Below are 25,335 nucleotides of genomic sequence, written 5' to 3' on the forward strand. Positions count from 1 at the left end.
GCAAAGTACGACCCATCGACGTCGTCTTGGGCCTCTTGGCCTGTCCATAGGAACGAAGCCCGGGAAAAGGCTGAAGTTAAAACCACGGCCTTAACTAAACCCAGTGCCACTTGGACCACGAACTGATCATCACTGACAAATGGGCCCCACTTTTCCCGGTCCCACTGGTCAGTGCCACATTTGACGTGATAGGAAATATCTCCTGGTCCGCTTTGATTAGTCGACCCACTAGCCGAACCCACTGCGTACTATGAATCCGCACTGGCTCATAAATAACTAACCCGCACATAAAAAGAGTTTCTATCTGCAATCTCTAATTTCAAATCTCCCCCATTCGTTGCTTCTCCTCTCCGCTACCCCCGAACAAATCTAGGGTTTCGGATCGGAATCCTCCACCGCCGCCGGCGTTACTACCGGCGATAATGTCGGCCAGCGGCGAGCCCGAGAAGGTCCCCGCCGCCGCCGAGGGAGAGGAGAAGGCGGACGGCGCGAAGGATGCCGCGGGCTCCGGGGGAGAGCTGCTGTACTGCGGCGCGACCAACTTCGAGACCATGGGGCGGAAGGTGGTGGGCGGGGCGCAGGGTAACCTAGTGTCGCCGACGCGGATGCGGTCGCTCATGGGCGTCGACATACGATTCGTTGCCTCCGGGTGCAGTGAGTCCCCTCGTCCTTCTGTCAGTTTCAGATGGTCTCCTAGAGTCAAGTCACGGAGGGATGAGAACTGCCGCTGGTTTAGTTTATATTTATTCGTTGGATGCGTGAAACCAGGTCAGGTGGAATTGGTCAGGTTTAAAGTTCGCGGGCTCTTCCAGTGGCTGGATGAGCTAATGCCGAAACGGCGCCACTCTGTTTAGTACTATCAAGTTAATGCTGGAAAATGTTTTCCTGACCTATTAAATTGACCGTATTGCGACAGATAACACATATGGAAAATTCTAACGCGAAGGCGCTGGTTGATTGGATTTTAGCGATTTAGACACGTGTGCTTACTGCTTAATGTTGCAAAATGCTGTCATGACCTATTAGATTGATAGCATCGAGACAGATAGTACATATGGAAAGTTCTAACGCGGGGGTGCTGGTTGATTGGATTTTAGCGATTCAGACACGTGTGAGAAACATACAATGCAGTGGACTTAATGGTCTAGATAGACTGCTGATGCAACCATCCAGCGAGTATGTGTGCTTTTAAGACGGACTTAATACGAGGTTGTCGTTTTCCTAATTTTGGTTTTGGGTGATCGGACGGAGTTTAACTCTAGGAGTGGTAAGAGTTCAACTTTAGGGCATTCTGTCATAAGCATTTAGGCTTGGTTGATTAAGTTTCCTAATTTATTTCCTGTAATCCACAAGCAAATTCGATCTTCTGGTGATCCTCAGTACTCCTGTAATAACTCTATAACATCATTTATCCAGCGGCTTGCCATTGTGTTGCCTTGGATGCTGAAGGACGTTGCTATACATGGGGTCGAAATGAGGTACGAAATTTACTTGACGCCACCTTTCTTCACTATATTTTTTAACACTGTTACTTTCTAGCAGAAGGGGCAGTTGGGGCATGGGGATACTCTTCAGCGTAACCTGCCGACTGTTGTTTCTGAACTATCAAAGTAGGAACTAACTATTTGTTTGTACTTCAATTGTTAACAATAGCTCTTGGTATGCTAAATTCATGAATTGACCAGGTGCACTGGTTGAGATGAATTATTTATGGGTGCTAAATGTTTTCAGGTACAAAGTCATTAAAGCAAGTGTTGGAAGAAATCACACAGTGGTTGTAACCGATGACGGGAAGTCATTCTCATTTGGTCACAATAAACACGGACAGTTGGGTACAGGCTCCCTAAGGAATGGTATGTACCTTTGGTTCATTTTTAACTCACTGACATCAGTAGTACACCAAATACATGTCCTGCAGACAAATCATTCTGTCTTTGGAAAAGTCTGGATATATCTGCTTCGCGGATGGTTGATTCTTTTTTGGTAATGCTTCCATGTGTGATCTGTCTGTTTAGACATTGATGCTGCAATGCAGTGTTTCACGGGGAGTTTTTCATATTCTTATAATATATGCTAACAAATGTTGGACATTTCGTAAATTCTTCCTAGCTCTGCGACACAATGTGTGATAACTGATAAACTTATTTTACTTGTTTTGGGCAGCTTATTTCCCCTTTATTTATTACATTATTTGATTCTTGTTCCTTTGGTTCAAAAATTGCTGCAGAAATTGAGACATCACCAATGCCCTGTCTTGTTACTGAAGCAACTAATGCTGTTTGTGGTGCTGATTTTACTGTCTGGCTGTCATCAGTGGAGGGCTCTACTATACTGTATGTCTTGCTTATAATACGACACTAATATATTTTCAACCCTTTTAATTATATCTGCTTGTGCTCTTGTTAGTGAGTGTTGTTCGTGAACTTTTTTGAGGCAGTATTTTATTCTTCTGTGCTATTCAGTACAGCAGGTCTTCCCCAGTACGGTCAGCTTGGTCATGGAACCGACAATGAGGTTGTTTGCTACTCTATTAACACAGATAACCTGTTCATTTATTTCATATCAATGCACTGATAATTGATTTGTGCTGTTGCAGTACAATATTAAAGACTCATCTGTAAAGCTGGCATATGATCCCCAGCCCCGTCCCAGGGCAATAGCTTCATTATCTGGGAAAACTATCGTCAAAGCTGCATGTGGAACAAATCATACAGGTTTCTGTTATATTTACAGATATATATTTTGGTTATTCTAACCTTTCAGGATTAACACCAATCTCACACTGTTCATTTACTTGTGTGCTGCAGTTGCAGTTGATTCAAGTGGCTATGTTTACACGTATGTTATTTATTCATCAATTTTTTATGCAATTACCAACTTTAAATTATTTTGACTTGCTAGTATGATAGTATCCATCTGTCCTGTATCAGCTATCAAGCCGTTTCCTATCTGCAATATCTAATAATACATGTTTTCTTCAGTTCCCTGTTTATGGTTTCTAATATCGTTTCTCTTTTCTTTTGGCCCTGGCAGATGGGGCTTTGGTGGATATGGAAGGTGAGACACTGATGTCATATAACCCAATATCCCACTATAATCAGGATAGCATCGTTGGTCTGATCCCCATCCACTTGTTATTTGCATAGGTTGGGCCATAGAGAACAAAAGGATGAGTGGCAGCCTCGCCTTGTTGAAGTCTTCCAGAAGCATAATGTTCTGCCACCCAATGCTATTATATCAGCTGGTGCGGCAAGTTCTGCATGCACTGCCGGTATGTTTCCTTTTCTGATATTTGGACATCGATAGAGTAGTTCTGTTATTATTTGGCTCAATCATAAAGAAATACTTAATAAAAACCACTTTGGGCCTGTAAATTAGGCAATTAGCTGAGTATCATACATGGAAAATAAGCTATTTGTGATGTAAGTTTATATTTTGTTTTGTTTGTAATTATAATATTATAGAGCATTTTGGTTGTATTTCTGAAATTCGATGATTGTACTGTTATTCATGTATTCAGTTAAATGGCATGGACTAATAAATGAGACATGAAATTCAGCATGTCGCATGCTAACTTTTTCAAAATCGGGAAGACATTATTTTATTGTCTTATGGAATTCCTGTGCATTATCTCTGCCAACAAATCTGTCAAGTTATTATCAACTTATTGCCGTTTTATTGATCCTCCCATGTGTTATTATGTGAACAATTGTCATCAGGGTTTTGTGTCTGCTGAAATGTTGATACTATTGGCTTTGCTCTAATTTGCTGTTACAACCTCTTTGCTTTGATGATTGAGTAGCGAGGTGCTATAGGCAAAGGGGATCCTATGTAGTCGAGGAGCCAGTTGAGTGTTTTTAAATGCTTTAGCATGTACACTAAGCATCTTATAGCGTAAGCCTGCTCATTTTTTTCTGGCCTTCTGATAGGCCGATATGAGCATGCATCAGGTTTATTTTTTTCCCACTCTATGTGTTTCCTGCTAGTTAGATGGAGATTCATGTTGTGTAGTATTATTTATGTCCTGTTAAGAATATCATACTTGAACCTTGGAGACTTGGATTCTGCTAACCAAAATGATGTTGATAGTGTTGCATAAAAAGATAAGAATGAACACCACATTATTATTAATTTTTGGGTATTTGCTTTGTTTATTAGGTGGAGGACAGTTGTACATGTGGGGAAAGTTAAAGAATACAGGCGACGACTGGATGTATCCAAAGCCATTATTGGATTTAAGGTTACTTGCGGACAAACTTAACTGTAGATACCATATAGTGATGAATAGTTCCGTCCTTGGCTATTCTTTCTGTTGATAAATCGTGATTAGCTGCCTGTTCAAATGATGTTATCCAAAGTTATCTGTTTAACTGGTGATTTTATTGTTCAGTGGTTGGAACATTCGTTGCATGGCTTCTGGTAACATGCACCACGTTGTTGGTGCAGATGATTCTTGCATAAGCTGGGGAACAGCCCAAAATGGAGAGCTTGGCTATGGCCCTAATGGGCAAAAGTACGCCTATTGAATACTGTTAATATCATTTTAATACTAGGCTAGCAATTGTTAAAACCATAGAATTCCTCTTACAGTCATTGAACTTGTAATGCAGGTCATCTGCTAATCCTAAAAAGGTTGACATCCTTGAAGGAATGCATGTTATAAGGTAACTACACTAAATCAAAATGTTTATATAGTTGCAGCTCCTGTATAATCAACTAAATTGCTGACACATTCTGCAGTGTTGGTTGTGGATATGGGTTGTCTGCGATTGTTGTAGACAGATCAATTGCTAGTGACCGGCTTAATCAGGTAACTGAATGTGCTCCAATTCACAGGCCATCTGCTTGATGCTACCAAGAGATTACAATATGTTGCAACATTTACTTGAGATGTTCAACAAAGAAAATGAGTTGCTCGAGTTAGCAGCTATGTTAGGTGTTATGCGGTATCATAGTCTCTATCTCGAATAAGGCACATTAGATTTACCAACGGATGTTATGCTATAACTTTTAGGTTTAAAGACTTGCATTAGGCTATCTACCCTTGAAATGGAGCTACACTAATGTTAAAAATGGCTACATTTGTCCTTACAGTCTTTTAAAAGCACAGCTTTGATCAAGATAGTTTATCTGTTACCAAGGTGTTCTTTAATGAGCTACCTTATTCACTTATCTTATTTCGTCTCTTATATTGCTTAGACTAATAATTTTGTTTTATCATCTAGCATCTCTTTTAGTAGTCGCAGTACAAACTGTACAGATGTATGCTAATTTCTTGCATTCTCTCGTTACCCTAGGTTTTTGGATTATTATTGGTTATCTTATAATAAATGTTTTTTTTTCTCAGCTGGATATTTATGACGGTGATACCTCCACTGAAGGTTTGTATTTTGCATGTCCTCTTTATTTTGTTTTACAATCACATTGTTAAATTATGTATGCAAGCTTCAAGAAATTTAACGTTGTATGAATATCATCCTTAGTTTGGTTTGATATGTGCAGAATAAATTATTGTCTCCAATTGTATATAATTGGATAGTCCCCTACCACCATGGTTCCTTTTGTTTACAGTCAATAGTTTTTATGTGCTTAGTTCTATGAGCTAATGTGGTTATGCCCTTGTGCGGGGAGGCTGCTCCGCTTGTGGAGGGAAAATCGCTTAATAGTGCCAGTGTGATTGTTGGTGTAACTCAAGTAGTCAAGTATGTGAGCAACTTTTGGCTTTACATGCCATTTCTATATCCTGCTGTTACTTTACATTTTGCTGTGAGCGTATTGTCTGAAATTTGAATGGACTGGTATTGTAATCATGCAGGCTGCTGAAATGCTTCTCATATCATTTACCATTTTATTATTTTGCATCGACTCATGCATGATTGGAACTCTTCACTGCAGTAGAAGACAGAGTGGAGGTCCAGGTTGCCAAGAAGGCATCTGCTAGCACCAATGCACGATCTAACAAGCGCAAGAAAACCAAGGATGTTTCCGAATCAGAAGAGGATGATGATGAGGAAGATGATAGCGACGACGATGAAAATGGTGAAATAAAAGGTGGTAAGGGTAGACGTGGCCGCAAACCTTCAAACAGAGGGAGAGGCAGGGGAGCTAAAAAGGCAACTCCTGAGCCAAAGCCATCTGCAAGGGGCAGAGGCCGCCCGAAGAAAACCGAGTCTCCTGCTCAGAAAACTGGGAGCTTGGGGCGAGGCGGGAAGAGGGGGAAGCGAGGAAGAGCTCGGAAGTGAGTTTAAACCAAGTAGGGCATTGTTGAACTCAGATCGTGTGATTGTCTAACTCCTGATGCGATCCAACCCAGCCATTCAAGGGCATTTGTTTTCTTAGCAATGGTTTCTTACTCTTGCCCGCCTTACATTGTTGAGCCTGTTTTTTGAGTGGAATTACCTCTGGTATTGAAGACTTGTCTGATTTGAACCTGAAAAGCTCTGTTTAGTTAGCCTCCAAGAGCATGAGATAAGTTAGCTCTCGTAGAGCCCAGGGCTCAAAAGATTTTATCCACACCGCAGCTTCTATAGCCATTAGAAGCTTTTGCTTAGGAAGTTGTGTAAATTCTTGTCTGACAAGCTTAGGAAGTTGGGGGCGTGGAGCTCGGCCGTAAAATTCCCTTGTGAACTCGATGAAAATTATTGCTGGTTGCCGTTGGCATCAATTTTGTGCATGCGTGTAATGAGCTTACAGAATCGTCGCAAACAGAGTGCGGCGAACCTTGATAGCCAACGGCAGACAAATTCTCCATATCAAACTCGCGTAATGCTTAACTCATTCAGGAGTCGGCACTGCCTCGTTCAAACAACAGCATAGCAAATTTGCAAATCAAGTTACAAGCATAACATAACATTGTTAAATATACATTATTCAACTGCATAGAACGAGAATTTCGATCTCAACAAACACTAGCTTAGGTCACCAAGTAAAATGCCAATTCAAGTCTCAGGCTAGAAACGCAGAATTTCCTGCTGTCAAATCATAATATTATGCAGGCCTCGGTACAGGTGAAGTCTGCTAAGAAAATTCTGGTTGTAGTTCCTACTGGCAACTGCCAAACTGCCATACATGATATATACTGGTACTACACAACTGGATGCCACACTGGTTGGTCATTTTCCTGCCAGAAAGGTGTCAATTATATGTCCATGTCTATCAGTGCATCTTCCTCTTCACCATCGGATGGTGCACTGGTAAGGAAGTCATCTCCTGATATTTTGCTGTAATATAACAGAAACTTGTGAGTGATTCAAAACATCGCGCATCGTGTTTCCTGCAAAAGAATGCAGAACTGCATAGCAAGTGTCTACCTTATACAACTGCAACGAAAGCTCACAACTCGCTTTAGCTTCCGATTGTAGAAGAAAAAGTTGATCGACCATCTAAAAGAAAACAGTATACCATATTCATGTAACATTCATTTGATTGCTAAGTTAAAAGCATGGTTATCACAGCTTAACTTACATGACCCCCTTTTCAAGAAATGGATCTCCATCTTGGTCTGGATTATAGCTGTAGATGTCAGACTCTCCGATTTTGATAACCTACAAAGTAATGTTTGACAGTATAAAATATATGAATATCCAAGTTCTCTGAATTAAGCATCATGTAAGTGCAAACCTCATCAATGACATTAGTCATACTGTCTAGAAGAGAAGTGCCCTCATTTGTTGCTGCCCATTGCTGAAAGATAGTCCAATTTTAGGTTAAGCAAATCACACCAGTGAAAATGAAAATAAATAAGTAGGACAATCATGATGGAAAAAATTAGCTATGTGTTAATATATACATTTTTGCTTTTGCAGTCATACCGTACCTATTTCTAAATTCTGATAGCATGCATGTTTACAAACACACCTATCTTTGGATTAAGAGTAGATGCATAAAAAAGAGAGTTCAAGTTGTTACCTTTGAAGCCTCAGATAAGTAGGTGTCTGTCATCTCCTTAAAGCTTTCCCACTCCTCTTCTTTGAAGAACAGGTGTGCCCGAACAGCACTGGTAAGTGAAAAAATGTTGACAAAAGGATGTTATCTAAAGGTCATCCTGTCATGCATGTGTCACATAACAGCAAGAAGACCTTTAAGAAAGTTACAGCTCAGTCAAATACACAAAGGGCAAGGGTAATGGAGAGAATTGAACTCTCAGCTCAAAGAGCAACGGATATCAATCCGTCTGTCATACCATTTGACAACACCCCCTTAGGCTGGCAGGAAGGACAAAAGCGGGTTGCCAAATCGCCAAAATAGGCTGACTATGACATTACCCAATATCCTTCCTCCCAGATGGTTTTAGAACACACTAGTTAAGAAGACAAAAACTACCTTCCTGTAAAATGAAAGAAATTTACCTGAAATCATAATCTGGATACATGTGGCTAAGGGTGAGAACTAGATAGATCAATGTTTTCCGACTGGAATGAGCAGCAAACACAAAAGGCAGTTAGTATTGTATAATAGAAATTCCGCAACATAAGTAATCTAAACGTGATTACCTTGACCGACATGACAAATGCTCCACTGGTGATGAATGATCACTATCAGAAGACTTACTGAGGCAATCAAGAATCTGAGGACACGACAATCTTTTTTAAGAAATCGGTATAATCACAAACATATTTGATAGTATTCACTTTGCTTCGGTTTTCATATGATTTGCATGAACAGACATACAATTTTCTAAATAAGACATGGTAATTTATCCTAAAGCGGTCTCAATGGTGATAATGCATGGAGGGAAAAATGTTAAATATTTACCTCATGTTCTAGACTTATTGAAAGTCGACGGTCATTACCAGTGTGCTTGCCTACAAATCAATATTAGAAGGTTGGTCTTCATTGTCATTAAAGTCATATACTCAATAAGAGACTTGGCAGGGAATATTCCTACATGAGAAGGCTTCAAGGTTTCCTCTTATCGTACAATCACCAAGGTCAAGATTATCAAGGAACAGATTTATACTGAAACAAAACGAATCAAACAGTAGAGTTAATAAGTTTGTGTAAAATTTGCATGCTACCAAGAGTACATCAATAAGAAGAAACAAAGGATAGAACTATTACCTGTCGAAGGGGGTGTATTCTAAAAACTTCATGTTGAGTGTCTTGTGAACTCATAAAAAGAACAGCGATATCAGATGTGTCTCGAGAAGGCGAGATCAAAAGCTCAGCTGCATAGAATGCCAAAGATTAGACATTAATACATAGAAACTCAACATGGCAAGAAATAAAGGAAAAACTAACTATAACAAAAAATTATACCCAACACTAGCTGTCCTTAGAGAAACTATGAACAACACTTCAACGTATTTTCTGTTAAATTACTGGCATTATCAGGTTGGTCATGGAGGCTCAGGAAACAAACTTGGTTGCATCAGTAGTAGTTAGTTGGGGGCTAAGGGGCCAAGAGGCCAAGATCAGCAAGAGTGTATAAACACAAGAATTTTAGACTTCAGCAAGCGGGTGGACAAGGTGGCATCAGGAACTAACAGGTGGCATCAATGTTATCAGCGAACAATGGCAGATGCCATATAAAGTCACTTCTTCATTCCTTTCTCCTAGAATCCTATCCCACTAAAACTCGCACATAAAAAACCCGATCAACACACACTACGCTCTCAAAATGTGCAGACCAATTTCACCGTGTTTGCACATTACACGCGAGCGCGCGGTTCCATCTCCACTAGCATCGTACTCGTACCAGCATCGAATTAAACAAACATGGACAGGATGACCCACCGAACAATCACCAGGCAGATAACGAAAAGGAACAGAAGGCATCATGCAATGGGAGGGGACCCGATGCGGACCAGAAGATCACCCCGTAGGTTTCTCCCCGGACTCCCTCAAATTCGAGGAGCTCGTCTCTGGATGAGATGGGTGGTGGGGGATATTGCCCTCGGAGTCGGACCCGTGTCTAGTCTAGTTTAAGCGATAATATGGCTACCAAGCCACAGGATGAGGATGAGGATTTTTTTCCTTTTTTTTTTCGGAATATTCCTACCAGATGCTGTACCATCACGCCCCGCACGGGATCGCTCCGCTCCCTCACGCGGGCCTCACGTGACCCAGAGGCGCCGCGCATGGTCACCGGCGACGACGACGGGGCGTGCGGTGGCCGGAGAGGGGCGGGACCGGTCGGAACACGGGGTCGGTAGAGGGGGTTTGGAGGAGGATTAGCCGACGAGGAAGTGGACTCACCGACGTCGGCGACGTGCAGATCGGAGCGCGGCAGCCGTTCGCCGGAGTTGACGGAGAAGACGGCGTCCCCGGCAGCGAATCGGCCGCCGGAGCGCAGGGTCAACGAGTGCCTCGGATCTCCCCGGCGCGCCTCGTCTCCTCCGCCACCGCCTCGTGGTCGCAGGTGTGAACTGTGAAGGGGGAGAGGAGAGAGCAGGGTGGTTGGAGAAGGGGAAGCAGAATGGCAGAAGCGAGCTCGCGGCTCCGGATTCGATTTTGTCCGGAGCTGGAGTACGTGGCAGGCAGCCAGCCAGGGGGAGCGGCTCCTGCTCTGGAGCTAGAGCGGCGGCGAGGAGAGGGAGCCGGAGCCCATGGACCGTGATGGTCCCAGCAGGAGTAATATGGGCCTAAATGGGCCTATGGACGTGGAACGTCGCCAACTTTATTGTCTATAATCAGGCTACAAATACAGGCCCTAATTTAAACTCCCTGTACAGTACAGTACTCTCTGATGTCATTCATTTCGTATTTATTATACTCCCTCACTTCCAATGTAGTACTTGTCAACATTAACTAAAATAATATAGCAAATAACTAAAAACTATATTATATTTTAGTGAACGAAAATTGTATGGTTCTGTTTAACATGCAACGATTACATGTCGTATTCTTAAACATTTTGAAATTCTTTGCTAAGATAATGTTTGTCAGAGTTTGCATATAGATGCTGTATGTTGACAGGTGAGTATTTTTTTGCACTCATGTGTTTTATTGATTCAGGACAAAACACATGAGTTGTGTACCAGGGAGGCAAAGCTGAGAGAACAGCTTGTTTTACATAAAAGCAATGGTTGGGCAAATTACACTTCGAGCATAGCATATGCGAAGAAAGACATAAAAAGATATAGAAAAAGCAATCAAGTCCTTTCAACTTACAACTGAAGGGTTTGAAGGTGAACCCACCATCCAAAGGACAGAAAGGAGACATCAAGAAGAACGCCGACGAGGACAGCCATGTTTGTCATGCTAAAACAAGAAGAGTCGAAAACCGACCACTCTTTTAAGCCACATAAAGAATGAGGTGAACCTCAGAACGGGAGAGATTCGACTAGATCTAATCCTATCTCTACTATAGTGAGTGACAGGTATATTTATTTGTAGTTACTAGTTACTTACTACTGGATAGGATAAATTTGAACTGTACCGTGGCTATATACGGATCTACGGGCATGTGAATGAAGTGGTAGTAATACTCGCAAGAAAAATGCGGCACTCACTCCACGAGCTACCAGTGAGGCAATGAGCTGTGTGATACTGATCTGAGCTACTGAGATAAGAGCAGTTGCACTATTAGCCAGCTATAAATATATTTTCATGAGATAAAAGATGAGAGAGAAAAGCAGCGGGCTATAAATTTGTAGCTACCTACAACACGGACTCTAAGACGCAATGTGTGTATAATAGGTATGACAATATATTAATAGTATAGTAAGCAACTATTGTATGAATTGGCTATTAGATCGGCTATAAATGAATTAAAGTTAATAGTAGGCTATACTATTAAACTGGCTCTAAGTATACACTTGTACAGATCATTTGCAGGTGGCAGCACGCTGACTTCACTTCCGGCTCTCAAGACATCCGATCTGCTGATCTGCAGTTAACTGTAAAATCATCAAACAGCTCGCGCTAATGAATAGTATAACGGTGCTAGATTGATTATAATTCGAGTATAGCGGCTGGAGAGACAATAATCTATACGAGTATAGTAGGGGTAACATGCATCATGCGGCGTTGTCCTCCTCCTCTCCGTGATCCATTGGCAGCAGCATGTGGGCGTCCGATCCGGTCGAGTACATGATTGACCACGAGCATCCACCAGCAGCAGCAGCAGCTACAGTGTGCAGGTTCACAGCTTCCATCAGTCGCGCGCGGCTGCAACGAAGCTGTCCACGACGACGTCACCTGCGTAATTTGGCCGGATTTCACAGGGAGATTCTTCGGTGCTGATTGGAATTTTGGAGCATTATCTACTGGTGCTGCTGCTGCCTACTGAATACTTGTCACTTGTTGGTTACTGACGATAGTATATATCTACTGTAGTAGGTGGCCGTAAAAATTCTTCTTCATACTCTGTCTTCGAAACAGACAAAAGGAAACTTCACCTGCGCTGATGTTTTGGTGGTTATTGGAAACTGGAAATTTTCATCTATGCATGGTAACAAGTGAAAGATACTTTTAAGCACTGATTATTTTCGATAATTTCTTCTAACTAAATCAAAATGTGAATAATTTTCTTGATCACGTACTCTTACATTTCATTTAATTTCTCAAAAACAAAACATAGCTAATTAACTTCCGATCTCTACACCAACTGAGGCAGATATACACACGGTTAATTTGATATATCTTCTAGTCTCTGGTGGACAGGACTCATCAAATTGGTCATGTCACGGCAACGAAATGTACATTCATCCGTTGCTAACAGCGTTCTAGATTGTATCTGACTGCAGTGCAGCGTGTTTAGGCGTTGTCAAAGGAGTAGGTAGCACAGACAGGAAACATGGAAAGATAGACGATGGCGCTCTCCTATCTACTACAACAGAAAGAAGAAGAAGGCGACGACGAAGAAGAAACGTGAATGGAAATCGCCTCAATACCACCACAACCAGTTAGGTGAAGCTTCCTTGTCCTGAGTGCTAGCTAGTTTATGAGGACAAAGTTGGGTTATAGAGCTACTCATCAGCTAACTCTCCTTGTCATTTTCAGTTTCCCCCTCTCTTCAAGGTTTCAATATCAGCTGGGTTATCTTGTCATTGTTGCTTCATCCTCGGCGTAGCCTGCGATTGATTCACTAATCTGCCATATAATGCATCAAAGACTAGTGTTGGTTGAGTATGTAGCTTAGAATTGCATGCATGAAACTGTCCCATTGATGTGTATCTCCTGAAACCTAAATATATAGTGCTGTCATCCATCACTGCACAGAATTTAATTCCAACAAATGTATATGACTTGTATAAGCAGAAAAATTCTGTGAACAATTTTCTCTTCTATCTAGAAATTTTCTAAATCCATGGACTAATTAATTATTCTATTATGTACATAAGAATATTCCTGGTACAGCCAGCATATGGGCAAACATTAATTAAATTTCTTTGAATTTTCCTCTACCGGTAGATAGAACATACCACCAAAAGCTTGTCTAGACTTCAGACAGGTACAGCTTGGCTTAATTTCCTGATAAACAGGCAAATCTCATTTGATATCGAAGCCTGACCTTTCCTTAACTATTTTATCCTTTATCCGTTAAGATTTCAACATTGCTGACAATTTATTCCAATCACTTCATTTTATTTTATAACAACGCAATTAGCCAATTAACTGGACCCAATTTCCTCTGTTCCAATTGCGAGAAGGCTAGAATAGTAGAAAAAATCCCAGTTGTGCATCTGTAAAGTCTTCTAAGAAATGATATGGCAACCACATCAGTTCCACTGCATAGGAATATTTTTTTTTTCGCGAACGCCGCTGCATAGGAATACATATTGGATAGCATCGCTATCCCATCAATCCATCATTACCAAAAAGGATCCAGATTAGTGCACGTACCACGTACAGCTCGTTTGATTAGGATGGGGTTTAGCCGTTTAGGCCCCCCAAAACCAATAATAATACAGCCTTTCAAGAGTGAGCATCATTAACACATAACCTTAACCACAGTAGATCATGTCAATACGGAAATGGTGTACCTGTTCTTTGTCATAACCGCATTTATTATTTTACCTATTAATTCGATCTTCATTGTTTTTATTTAATTTCTTATTATTACATATATATGAAAGCTTCATATATAGTACAAAACATTAGCCGGAGTTATAATAAAGAGAGAAATGAAAGAAGGTTATGATTGATACTGAATCTGTGTATGTACTGTCCAAACTGGTGGAGACAATAATAAAAAGCAGAGAACCCCGTTGGATCTCGTCTTCATCTTCAGATAGATAGATGGCAGTAGTCTCCAGTCCTCTCAGATGGCCTGTGCCCTCAAACTTGCTCTTTTTCCTCCACAAGCAACATGGAGTAGCCTGTCACTGCCTCCCAACTCTCTGACAGTGACCTTTCATGTGGCCCCTAATTAATCACCTCCCAAATTAACAAGAATAAACGAACTGTCACAACAAACCCTGACCTAATACATGTGAGCTGGTGCAATGCAGGCCAATTTGTGTGCCTCCAATCACTCTTGTCTACTTCTGAAACATGCAACCCATATATATGTTTCAGTGAGTGAGCAGAGAAAAAAGAAAGGTAGTGTGTGTGCCCCCTTTGTGTTGGGCATGCACGACTTTTGGGCTATCCAGGGACCATGGGATAAGATGTGCTTGCTGCTTTCTTGCTTTAGTTTCTCACATCTTTGTGTTAAGTTCAACAAGTGGGGAGGAAATAAGAGAGCAATGACCTTTCGTTCTTTCTTAGTTTAATCCTCACATTAGCTGATCCCATATCACAATTTCAGAAACTATCACAGCTCTAGACATTTGGTCTCTATGATCACAGTCACTGGAACTGTATTTTTCACCTCTACTTACTCCTACCAAATTATTCTGCTACATATAGTTCATGGCACATATCAAATTCAGCATTAATTCTTCCTCAATGCTATTGGCATTATGCTAGAATATAGTACTATCTAGCTAGGTGGTGACTCTACCACTGATCATCAACTCATGGTCAGAACAAATGTTGGCCTGCTAAGAACCTAAGATCAAGGTAGTAGGAAGGAAACAACAATTGATATTAAGAATGAAAACAAAAGGTAGCACCACCACTACATGAAGAATCATGGCTGCTTTTGGATCCTGGTCCATCCCTCCATATATGCTCATGCTCTGCCCTAATCTAATCCACACTACCGGTCGTTCTTTTCGCGTAGGATGCCTTTAGTGTAAGCATCATTGCACGCTGCCAAAAAGCACCTTGTTGTTTGGATATAGTAGTATCTCTTATTATGGTTTTATGCATCTGACGCTTGCTTAGGCCGTTAATTACTGTGCCACGACACCGTTGTTAACTAGGTGATTAGATGATGCTTCCTTTGAATTCTTTCTGCCTGTTTCTTTCTGGTCCTGAGAGAGAGAGAGAGGGGGAGAGAGTAGAACAAAGGCAGGAGCTGTAGGAGATAACGTTTACGGTGGCATCGCACGTGGCTGTAACGTGGCGAGCAGCGCGCTACGTGTCCATGTGCGAAAGGCTGGCACGTGCCCGGTGGTCTCGGGGTGGCCCCACTCGCAGCTGCTCGTAGTGGCTCGGACACCCCTCGTTGCGCACGTGGCCCCACTTTGTTTTCACATGCACTCACTCACCACCGTTAATAAACACTCGTAACGAGCTTAATTGCCACACCGTTGTTGCGTGCAAAACCGCTCGCGTGGTGACCACTTAACCACCATAAATTACTAACCCCATTTGACGGTCTAGCTGTCGAGCGCTTGACCGCGTGTGGACCGAAACGACCGTGCCAGAAACTCAGTAGTGTCAGTGACTGGTCTGGCCGGTGCAGCTCGTGAGAGTTAACACAGTGAAAAAGGCCGTGGAGGCGATGAATTCTCCGCTCCGCTCTCCCGTTTTTCTCGAACGCGATCACTGTGTCTCACGTGAAACGCCAACCAACCAACCGAACCACGGGCCCCATCCCGCGCTTGGGCGGCGCGCGGCCAGCGAGCAAAGCTCGCGCGATCACCGCGCCACCACCGCCACACCGCCACCACCAACAACCCAACGCCGCCCAATGCAAGCAGCAACCGCGGCCGCATGCGGCCACGCACTTTCTCGTGCTCGCCCCCGCCCCGCGCGGCCGCGCGCGCGCGAGCATTCCGCCGGGCCGTCACGTCGACGCCCGTACCGTTTTTTGCCGCGATTTAGTGCCGGTACCGTGTCATCTCGATCGTTTGTTGGTTACGAAGGTCGCTGTACTTACCAGCCGCTTAATTGCAGGGGTATCGCCTTCGCCGCATGCATGCAGCTGGCTGGCCTCTCGCTCTTTACCAACAGTGACAGGGTCAGGATCGGCTTTACAATTAATTAATAGTAGCATCAGTACTGAGAATTTAGGAGTAAAAACGACTATGGGAAGAACAAGTGCTGACCTGTGTACTGTACTTGGTAACAATAGGCTGGCCGCGGCCGGAGAAACGGAAGCCCCACCAAAGTACGCTCTTGCCATGGCTAGGCTCGTCGGAGTTAGATTGTTGCTTGCATTAATGGCCTTGTTATTGCGAACTTAAAGGCGCCGTGGACTTGCAATCACAACTGACCGGATCGTGGCCGGACGGGACGGTACCAGCGCCATGAAGAAGAACAACATTTGTTTGCACCCCTAGGCCTAGGCTTGTTAATGGTCGGTCCAAGGACGGTACGAGTGATGTGGTACAAGACAACGATCGAATGAGAGATGCTAACTCCCCACATATATTGCGGTATATTCCAATAGATCGAGCTATGCAGCGACGAGACACTGTCCCACGGAATTAGAGGGACTAATTTTGTCACAATTAAATTAGATTGTCATGTGGTGTGTCACACGTGCTAGCGTTATTTTTAAGAAACAAGTCGAATTTATCTCGCTATCTTTTAAATCTATGAATTACCTTCTCACCGATTCCCTTCTCCTCTCTTGCCAACCCTCAAATCAAGGTGCAGATCAATTAGAGCAAGGCTAATAATATAGCCGAATTGTTGCATATAAGGTTCTTTACAGCCTTCTCTTAGTCTACACATACAATAGTTAGCTATTTATAATTAATATATATGGCCCACTTGCCTCTCTCACAAAATTTTTTGGTTCTTGTGTCCAAGCCAGATGTAAGTTTACAGCCTGCTTCTCATATCTCTCCTCCACTTGAGCATTTAGCCGACTTAGAACCTCCCATTATACTTGCCCTTAGGGAGGAAATGATCCCAACCCCCATACACATCCTTCTCGATGGGAAAAAAAGAAAATGTAAAACCTGAGTGGCCTATTTAGTACGAGTACTTTTCTTCCCAACTTATCTTCTTTATTTTCCACGCGCACGCTTTACAAACTATTAAACGGTACGCGTTTTATAAAAAAAATTCTATAGGAAAGTTACTTAAAAAAATCATATTAATCTATTTTTAAGTTTTTTTATAGCTAATACTTATTTAATCATGAGTTAATATATCACTCCGTTTTATGTGCACGGGGAAGATGTTTCTGACCCCTTCGAAAGCTAGAACACGGCCTTAAAGATCCAATATGGTTGGGCTATAGAACATCTAAGCACTCATATGATAACCCATTTACTGACTTAATATACTAGAGGCTTATAAATCCTATACCCACGTATATCATGTGTCTAGTACTCTTGCGTATGTACAATCACGAAAACTATGTGTCTCGCCGTCTTGCGCGTATACCGTCTTCCGTGTGTATCTTCTCCCGGATGAAATGCAAAGGTAAAAGAAACAAATATAAAATCACTCGCAAAACTTTTTTAAAACCTCAATTACGTATTAATTAATTAACCTTAATTAATAAAAGGAAAAGAAATAAACAAAGCATATAAAGCTGCATTGGAGAAGGGGAAAAAAAAAGGGAGGAGAAAGGAACAGCGGCAAGGTAGAGATAGCGGAGGGCCCGAATCCTCCGGAATATAAAAACTGCAAGCAAACAAGCAGAGCCGCAGCTAAACGCAAAGCAAAACCAACGCAAAGCCAGAGAAGAAACAAGTCAGAGGAACGCAGCTCCCTATCCTGTTCCGCTCCAGACGCACGCACGCACGCGCTGCACTGACTGAGGCCGACGCGGCGGCGGCGGCGGCAGCGGCGGCGGCGAAAGCGACCCCGATGACGAAGCCCAAGAACGGCTGCCTCAAGATCCTCGCCTGCGCCGGCGGCGGATCCGACCCGTCCGCCGGCTCCGACGGCGACGCGGATGACCACGTCGACGAGGTACTCGCGCGCCGCACCTCCGCTTGAATGCGCCGCCGCGCCGGCCTTGCTCGCCGAAGCCGTTTTTTTTTGTTCTTTTGGGGGGGTTCTCTCGAGCTGGTGCGTTTGTTTTCAGCAGATCTCAGTGGGATGCGTGGGGTCGAGGTGCGGGCGCGTGTTGTTTTAGTTAGATCTGGGGTTGATTCGTGGCGGCGAGCAAGACGCAGCCAGCAAAATGAGAGCTTTTTTTTTTTTTTGGCTGGTGATCCCGTGCTGTTCCCGCACGTCCTATGAGTTCATTCAAAGGCTCAATTTTGATTTCAATTTCCTTCCTTTTTTTTACCCCTTCTCTTCTGTTGCTGCATGGCTCTAGCTGCAGCAGCTGGAATATTATGGCTGCTACTCTTGCCGCCCTGAGTCCATGCAAGATGTCAGGAAGGGATCTGGTGTTTATCTGCTGCTCAAAGTGCTACTCACTGTGTATGGTGTCTCTCGTCTTGTTGCATGATTGGCATCTGTCATTCTCTTCCTCGGAGCTGAGTGTTGCTAGCCTTGTCCCCCATGATTTGACACTTTGGTTGTAATGTTGCGCTGTTGATTACTGTTTTTCCCTACCAAGAATCTCAGTGTGGGGAGGAGTTCACTGGACTCTGGAGCAGCTCATTTTTCACTAATTGGCTGGACGCTCATCGTATAAAATCTCTATGTTGAATCGAGAAAAATCCTCTAATCGTAGGAGACAGCCGCACCATAGTGTTGGTGAAATGGGATCTGGAATTTTCACGGGACAGCCTAGAGGATCTGTACCAACTATAGTGAGTGACTGAGAGTAGTTAGCTCTTTTTGATGTTCAGGGAAAAGAGAGAGTAGTTAGCTCTCTTTCATTGATATAATTGCAAAAGGACAAATTTTTTCTTGCTGGATCAGTGGTGATAGCTGACAGCAAACCAAATGTATTTTTGCTAGGATTCTATGCCTCCACCTGCAATTATTAGAAGTTGGCAAATTAAAAATACTCCTGATTAAGTAGTGCATAATTTCACCAAGGTATTACCTGAATCATGTTAGCTTACCTCCTTTTATAGTTTATTTACTGAACTGGTATTTTTGGAAATAAATTGATTATTGATGGATATATCACGCCAGTAAGGCATTAACAAACTTTGGGTCTTTTTTTGCGAGGAAAACTTTGGGGAGATTTATTAGGAACTGGTACATTAATTTCAAAACTAATAGAGTTTATCTGCCACTTCCTTTCTTTTTGTGTTGTTTCCCTTCCTGGTCAACGACATTTTGCTTCATTAAATGAGAAGTATGTTGGTTGCCTACATTTCAGATACACGAAACTAGCCCTCATTACCTGCATTTTGCTTGTAACATCTCTTCTAGTTCGTCTCGGGTGAAAAAGCTACCACAGAATATCTGTCTTCTCTTCCTTATATCAAGTAGATGAATCATGCTAATGGCTGTTAAATGTTGGCTTTTACAGAACAAGGCCATATCAGATAAAAGTAGGTGGAGCTTTCGTAGGAGGTCTACAAGGCATCGTGTTTTGAAGAATTCTGATATATCTGAACCTGAAACTCTTAGTTCGAGCAAAGCAAAAGCTGAAATTGCTCCAAGCAACATCTATTCTTCAACTTACTCCTATGCCTCAGAAAAACCTCTACAGCAAGAGAAACCAGATGAGAAAATTCTGCAGCAAGAGAAATCAGATGAGAAAATTCTGCAGCAAGACGAACCAGCTGAGAAAATTCTGCAGCAAGAGAAACCGGACGAGAAAATTTTGCAGCAAGATAAACCAGATGAGGGGCCTTTGAATGAAGAGATGCCTGATGAAAAACTGATAGAGAAGCCAATTGATCAGCCAGGTGATGAATCAATTGAAAAGCCAGCTGATGAACCAATTGAAAAGTCAGCTGACCAGATAACTGAAAGGTCAATTGAGCAGCCAGCTGAAAGAGTAACTGAAGTGCCAATCCAAGAACCAACTGAAAGGGTAACTGAAACTCCAATAGTAAAGCCAAATGATAATGATGTTGAGGAACACACTGATAAGACGGATGAAAGTATTTTTGTTTCATCAACTGAGGTGAAGCAGGAGGAAACCGTCTCTCTCTTTGATGGAAGCAGTGAAGACCATCAGGAAGATTGTGCGGAGACTGCTGCTGCTGTCATTCAGTCTGGCATCAGAGTGCACACTGTATGTTGCAGTATTTCCCACTATTTATATTTATTAATTATTTTTCTGTTAGTGTTATTACATTATTGTCATTTACATGACTATAGGAAGAGCAAGAACTACCAAATGATAAGGACCTTGTGAAACTGCAAGCTGTGATACGTGGGCATCTTGTTAGGAGGCAGGCTGCAGAATCATTACAATGCTTGCTTGCTATTGTTAAAATGCAAGGACTTGTCCGGGTTCATCAAGCACAGCAATATGGAGGAAAGTTTCAGGTATTCAAGGCACTCTCATTTAGACACGTATGGTATCATTGTATCTAGACAGTATAAACTCTTTTGCTGCCAGTCAGTTAAGCTTGGTTTAATATTATTCAATATAAGTTTAATATGCTATGTGAAGTCTATGATCTTCTTATCCTTCCTTCGCCAAGTTCCTTCTTCTAGTAACCTGAAAGCTGTCAACCTCTTGTTGGCAATTGATCTTAAGGTTTAGTATGTGCGGAGGCAATCCACTTTAGTTGCTACATTGATTGGATATCTCGCATCTCGATGTTGAATTCCATGCACGCACAATCATTAATTTTGGATCAAAACCTTATCTGCTGCACTTAACACGTATATAATTCTTGTTTCTGTGTGACAATACTGAATAGTAGCCTTGCTTGAACATTTTGCTTGTTTGTTCATGATTTTACATTTCTTTTTGCAGGACTCTTTGATCTGTTCTTCAAGTGAGAAATTACTCAATAATGGATTTGCTCTGAAGGTTAGATGAAAGAACCCTTATTAACTAAGATTATCATACGTTAGTTCTTGGTTGGATTTTCTCATGTTTGTTACCTTCTGTCAGCTCATGGACAGCATGTCGACTTCAAAATCCATTCACATAAAATGTGATCCTTCTGAACCTGATGTTGCATGGAAATGGATGGAGAGATGGACATCCATGATTCCACCAAACACTGGGGGACACTTGCTAGAGGATAGAGAGAATAACGAGTCGGTGGATGAGAAAATAAAAGGAGATGCTCAACATGAGGAAAATACCCTTCCTTTGGATTCTGACATCTCTTTCCTGAAGTTGGTGCCTGATGATGCGGAAGAGACACTAAGGCCATCTGATTCTCATCCCCTGGAGGTTTCTGCATGCATTCCAGATAGAACTTCTGGAATGGAAATTGAAGATGTTCCTGAACCAGATTTGATTGAAAAGTTCAAGGAAGATGTTGAAAAATTGACTGAACCGGAGACTGAGAATGTTGCGGAACAACCTTTGGAGGTCTCAGTTGAACAATCTACTCAAACTGATACATCAAGGGAACCCATTCCTCTTCCTGAAAAACCTGAATCTTCCTTTGATGATACTATGGATGCATATAAAACTGAGCAGACTTCGGAGATGGAAGGTAAAAAGTTTATGGCTAGAAAGTCATGCAATCCTGCATTTGCTGCTGCACAGTTAAAATTTGAAGAGTTGACTTCCAATTTGACGGTCAGTAGGTCCAACAGTCTGGATGGGGCAAACAAACCAAAGGTACATACTCCTCGTTCACAAGACAATGTCTCACCCAAGCAAAGTAATGACACAAGCATACCAGAGAGCTCAGTGGGGCATGATCCTAAAATCGTAGTTGCTGCTTCAGAATGTGGAACTGAGATATCAATCTCCTCTACACTTGACTCACCGGATAGATCAGAAGCTGATGGTGGCGAGATTGTACTGGAGATTGGATCCCTGGAAGATAGGAACCATGTTGGTGATAATGCTGAAAAGGATAACAGTGTTTTGCATTCTGAAGTGAACACTTCTGGAGGAGCTATCGAGCCAGAAAAGGAAGTACAAACTGATGACACTGCTATCGCTGCCAATGCAATTGATCCTGTGCCTGTTGAACAACCACATCTGGGACAGGAAAAGCCTGATTTACATGATGAACTGGAAAAATCTGTAGGATCTTATGTGAAGACACCTGAAGGTACTCCCTTGAGCCGAACTACCTTTGCTGAATCTCATGGGACACCATCAAGTGAGGTCTCTGTTAACACCAAAAAAAGCAAGAGCAAAAGGCCCAAGTCTCATGTAAGCAAGAGATCACTAACTAGTCCAAGCAGCGATTCTGTGGGACGGAGCAGCATGGATAATCTGTCAAAGGATTACAGACTTGGGAGGCGAGAGAGCTCAGGCAAGGTTAAATCTGATCATGTTGATCAAGAACCTCGCATAAGCAACAGCACTCCATTGCCAAGTTATATGCAGTTTACAGAATCTGCAAGGGCAAAGGCATCTGCTAGTGTATCACCAAAGTTAAGCCCGGATGTGCAAGACAACAATCCAAGGAAAAGGCACTCTTTGCCCATGACTAACGGTAAGCAAGATTCATCTCCTCGCATGCAACGATCATCATCCCAAGCTCAGCAGAATGTGAAAAGCAATGGTGCTGTTCCTGTTCCTCCCAATTCATCTGGTAAGTGACTAAGTGCGCACAAGTCTATTCCTTTGCTAGTTGCTACTATCATCCTATGATCTTAGTATGATCAGTTTGCACTTGAAAGCTTAGTTTACGAAGATGATTTGTAATGATTACCTGTTTTTCTCTGGATCACTGTAGCAACAAATATCTTGTAGCCTCGATATGCAGTTTAGGTCATTAAACTCTACTCTAATTTGTGAGGTCCACTTTTGTGAAGCACCCACTTGCATACACAAGCTATTTCAGGGAACTGCATAACATTAAAATTAAGATGAACATAGAAATGTAGTGTTTGGGCATTACCGGTAATCCGCCTTCCCTGAACATTCCCAGCGACCTGTGATCTCTTCAGTGGTGCTTTTAGTGTCGCCTCAGAACATTTTCGTCCTTTATATGTAATGTTCATTGTTTTCAGTTTATTACTGGCTATATTACTGATAAATGGTAATGCACTAATCCCTGAATATTATCATGTACTTATATTTTTACTCTCTTCAGTGTGGTTTTGTGCTTGCTCAGTATGATCATCTACCAGTGCTGTTGCTATGTTTGTGTTACCATCTATTGAACAGTATAGAATAATACGATAGACTGTATTTCCATCCATGATGCACATATATCTAAACAAGAACTTCTGGTTTGCAGATAGGAGATGGCATATATGATGAGTGCGCCTAGCAAGAGTTTTTAGCGAGGTGCCATAGAAGCATTTGATGAGATGACTCAGATTTGTGCTTGTTTTCCCACCGCACACCACCATCTAATTCGTCAGTTTTTTTATTCTTTGTTGGAATACTCGGTATGGTTGGAACTTGGGAGAAGAACAGCAACAGCTTTCCTATAATGTACATTTGTTGGTTCTTGGTTTGTTGTTATTTGACTGGTAATGAATGAATGAATGATTTGTGTGTGTAATATATCTTGACTTGTAATGCAACAGCGGTCTGTTATATTTGCCAATATTGATGTTCATGTTGGTGTGGAGTGAGAAATGCCTGACCGCTGTATGAGGTTCTGTCGACAAGAAATTGACTTGCTCTATCTTTTGTCTTCTACTCCCGTGTGTCAGTGCGCAGGGAAAGAAAAAAAAACAAACCAATGAACCCGCTAGGCCCAGTCCAAAGAGACGCACAATCATGTCTGGCCAACAAAATCAAATGGAGTTACGAACTGAAGCATTTTTTGCGAGGAAAGTCCATTTAAATTTCTGACATCAACGATCCAAATGTGGCCCACAAAGTTATACAGACAGTCCCAATTCCTAATGCACGAAATGCCAACACCACCACACGGTGCTCGGCATGCAAACGCGGGTTCAAATCCATTCCTCCCCATGCGAAACAATGTGACGGATTAGCGCATAATTAATTAAATATTCTTAGCTTAAAAATTAAAAATTAATATAATTTTTTAAAAACTTTTCTATAAATATTTTTTTAAATTCTTTTTAAAAATTACACCGTTGAGAAGTTGGGAAAGATTTATAGATCATAGCCTTAGGTCAGGTGGTTGCGCAACTTGCGCTCATTTCCTTCCTTAGCGTGTGGTTTTAGTTCATTCCTATTTCCTTTCTCGGGTTGATCCATAAATACATGTATAAAGCTTCTATACCAAATATTCTTTTATGTACAAAGTTTTTGCATCTAAGTTCTATGTATAAAATTTCTATACCGAAGTTTCTACACATAAAGTTTTTATATATATAATTTCTATACTAAAAGTTTATATTTTAAAATAAAATTCAACCAAGTCGAATGCTCGTGTGGTTGTAGGCTGAATGCACATGGGCTTTCGAACTTGGATTGGGCCACGACATGTTCACGGGCCTAATGTGCATGGACACATGCGTATTAGCCCCTCTCTCCAAAGCCGTGTTATCCTCCATTGACTATCCAAAATTCTTGTCCTCTACGATGCTAGAGTCTTTATGTTTCGATGGAGTCGGAGCTGTTGCATTGAATTCAGCCATTGGGCCGAGCAACGATAACATTCAACACTCCAGCTCTGATTTTCTAGAGGCTCTACACCTTTTGAGGAAGTCTTAGACGAAAGCCTAGTCTGGTCTCCTAAGATCGGCGACATCGACACCTGCGGGCGCCGTTTTCTCCTTGGAGGTGTTGCCTTGTGGACTCTCTCTCCTTTTGGGTGAAAACCCAGCTCAGTTGGGTGGGTGTCGACAGCGGATTCTGTCGTTGTTTACCTCCTTGGAGGCTTCGTCTTGAAGGTCCTGCTCTTCCCTCGGTGTGTACTGTGGTTTGTAGTTTTGTCACAGGTTTTTCATGTTTTCAATGTAAGGTTTTGTCGGTTTCCCTTTAGCAAACTGTACAGTTGTATGGTTTTTGGGACTAGTTTTCCTTATAAATAGGGTCAATTCTCTTCTAAATTATCCGGTAGAACTCCTACCGTCTACTGTTTCAAAAAAAAAAAAACTATCCAAAATTCTTGAGTTTTTAGTATGCTCAACATGTTAAGAGTTGGTGGAAAGATTGGTCATGAAAGTTTCAATTTTTCTCATCATCCTTTATTTGGTAGTAGAGATGAGAATCAC

General features: G+C 42.1%; 3 protein-coding genes across 5 annotated transcripts; 2 read left to right on the forward strand and 1 right to left on the reverse strand.

The window, feature by feature from the left end:
* The first annotated feature begins 302 nt into the window (after nucleotides 1-302).
* Nucleotides 303-6,437, forward strand: LOC4337298 (uncharacterized). Of its 2 annotated transcripts, none has more exons than XM_015780936.3 (16): nucleotides 303-654; nucleotides 1,417-1,478; nucleotides 1,543-1,610; nucleotides 1,732-1,853; nucleotides 2,228-2,333; nucleotides 2,463-2,514; nucleotides 2,597-2,714; nucleotides 2,808-2,838; nucleotides 3,034-3,057; nucleotides 3,147-3,271; nucleotides 4,159-4,240; nucleotides 4,391-4,513; nucleotides 4,611-4,664; nucleotides 4,741-4,810; nucleotides 5,348-5,381; nucleotides 5,896-6,437. In XM_015780936.3, exons 1-16 carry the CDS (start codon nucleotides 423-425, stop codon nucleotides 6,240-6,242), a joined length of 1,650 nt encoding a protein of 549 aa, XP_015636422.1. In that variant the 5' UTR covers nucleotides 303-422; the 3' UTR covers nucleotides 6,243-6,437. The 2 variants fall into 2 exon arrangements, with proteins under 2 accessions (XP_015636422.1, XP_015636423.1); XM_015780937.3 differs by having other exon boundaries at nucleotides 5,899-6,437.
* A 383-nt stretch (nucleotides 6,438-6,820) lies between these two features.
* Nucleotides 6,821-10,422, reverse strand: LOC4337299 (uncharacterized). Of its 2 annotated transcripts, none has more exons than XM_015780938.3 (11): nucleotides 10,198-10,422; nucleotides 9,061-9,167; nucleotides 8,888-8,958; nucleotides 8,755-8,804; nucleotides 8,493-8,566; nucleotides 8,349-8,411; nucleotides 7,909-7,996; nucleotides 7,621-7,683; nucleotides 7,465-7,544; nucleotides 7,311-7,382; nucleotides 6,821-7,220 (listed from the first exon to the last, which is right to left on the reverse strand). In XM_015780938.3, the coding sequence occupies exons 2-11, from the start codon at nucleotides 9,090-9,092 to the stop codon at nucleotides 7,139-7,141; spliced, it is 675 nt and encodes a 224-aa protein (XP_015636424.1). In that variant the 5' UTR covers nucleotides 9,093-9,167; nucleotides 10,198-10,422; the 3' UTR covers nucleotides 6,821-7,138. The 2 variants fall into 2 exon arrangements, with proteins under 2 accessions (XP_015636424.1, XP_015636425.1); XM_015780939.3 differs by lacking the exon at nucleotides 10,198-10,422 and adding an exon at nucleotides 9,736-9,897.
* Nucleotides 10,423-17,883: 7,461 nt separating this feature from the next.
* Nucleotides 17,884-23,747, forward strand: LOC4337301 (protein IQ-DOMAIN 32). The gene is made up of 6 exons (XM_015780576.3): nucleotides 17,884-18,150; nucleotides 19,619-20,332; nucleotides 20,419-20,589; nucleotides 21,026-21,082; nucleotides 21,167-22,781; nucleotides 23,433-23,747. The coding sequence occupies exons 1-6, from the start codon at nucleotides 18,046-18,048 to the stop codon at nucleotides 23,450-23,452; spliced, it is 2,682 nt and encodes an 893-aa protein (XP_015636062.1). The 5' UTR covers nucleotides 17,884-18,045; the 3' UTR covers nucleotides 23,453-23,747.
* Nucleotides 23,748-25,335: the final 1,588 nt, after the last annotated feature.

This window comes from Oryza sativa, chromosome 4 (genome assembly GCF_034140825.1).
Source record: "Oryza sativa Japonica Group chromosome 4, ASM3414082v1".
Classification (NCBI taxonomy): domain Eukaryota; kingdom Viridiplantae; phylum Streptophyta; class Magnoliopsida; order Poales; family Poaceae; genus Oryza; species Oryza sativa.

Coding starts and splice junctions, on each gene's coding strand:
- LOC4337301 (XM_015780576.3), top strand. CDS start 18,046: ATGACGAAGCCCAAGAACGGCTGCCTCAAGATCCTCGCCTGCGCCGGC. Junction 18,151..19,618: donor CGGATGACCACGTCGACGAG/GTACTCGCGCGC, acceptor TGGCTTTTACAG/AACAAGGCCATATCAGATAA. Junction 22,782..23,432: donor TGTTCCTCCCAATTCATCTG/GTAAGTGACTAA, acceptor TCTGGTTTGCAG/ATAGGAGATGGCATATATGA.
- LOC4337298 (XM_015780936.3), top strand. CDS start 423: ATGTCGGCCAGCGGCGAGCCCGAGAAGGTCCCCGCCGCCGCCGAGGGA. Junction 1,479..1,542: donor ATACATGGGGTCGAAATGAG/GTACGAAATTTA, acceptor ACTTTCTAGCAG/AAGGGGCAGTTGGGGCATGG. Junction 5,382..5,895: donor CGGTGATACCTCCACTGAAG/GTTTGTATTTTG, acceptor TCTTCACTGCAG/TAGAAGACAGAGTGGAGGTC.
- LOC4337299 (XM_015780938.3), bottom strand. CDS start 9,092: ATGAAGTTTTTAGAATACACCCCCTTCGACAG. Junction 7,997..8,348: donor TATCCAGATTATGATTTCAG/GTAAATTTCTTT, acceptor TTCACTTACCAG/TGCTGTTCGGGCACACCTGT. Junction 7,383..7,464: donor TTTCTTGAAAAGGGGGTCAT/GTAAGTTAAGCT, acceptor GTTTTCTTTTAG/ATGGTCGATCAACTTTTTCT.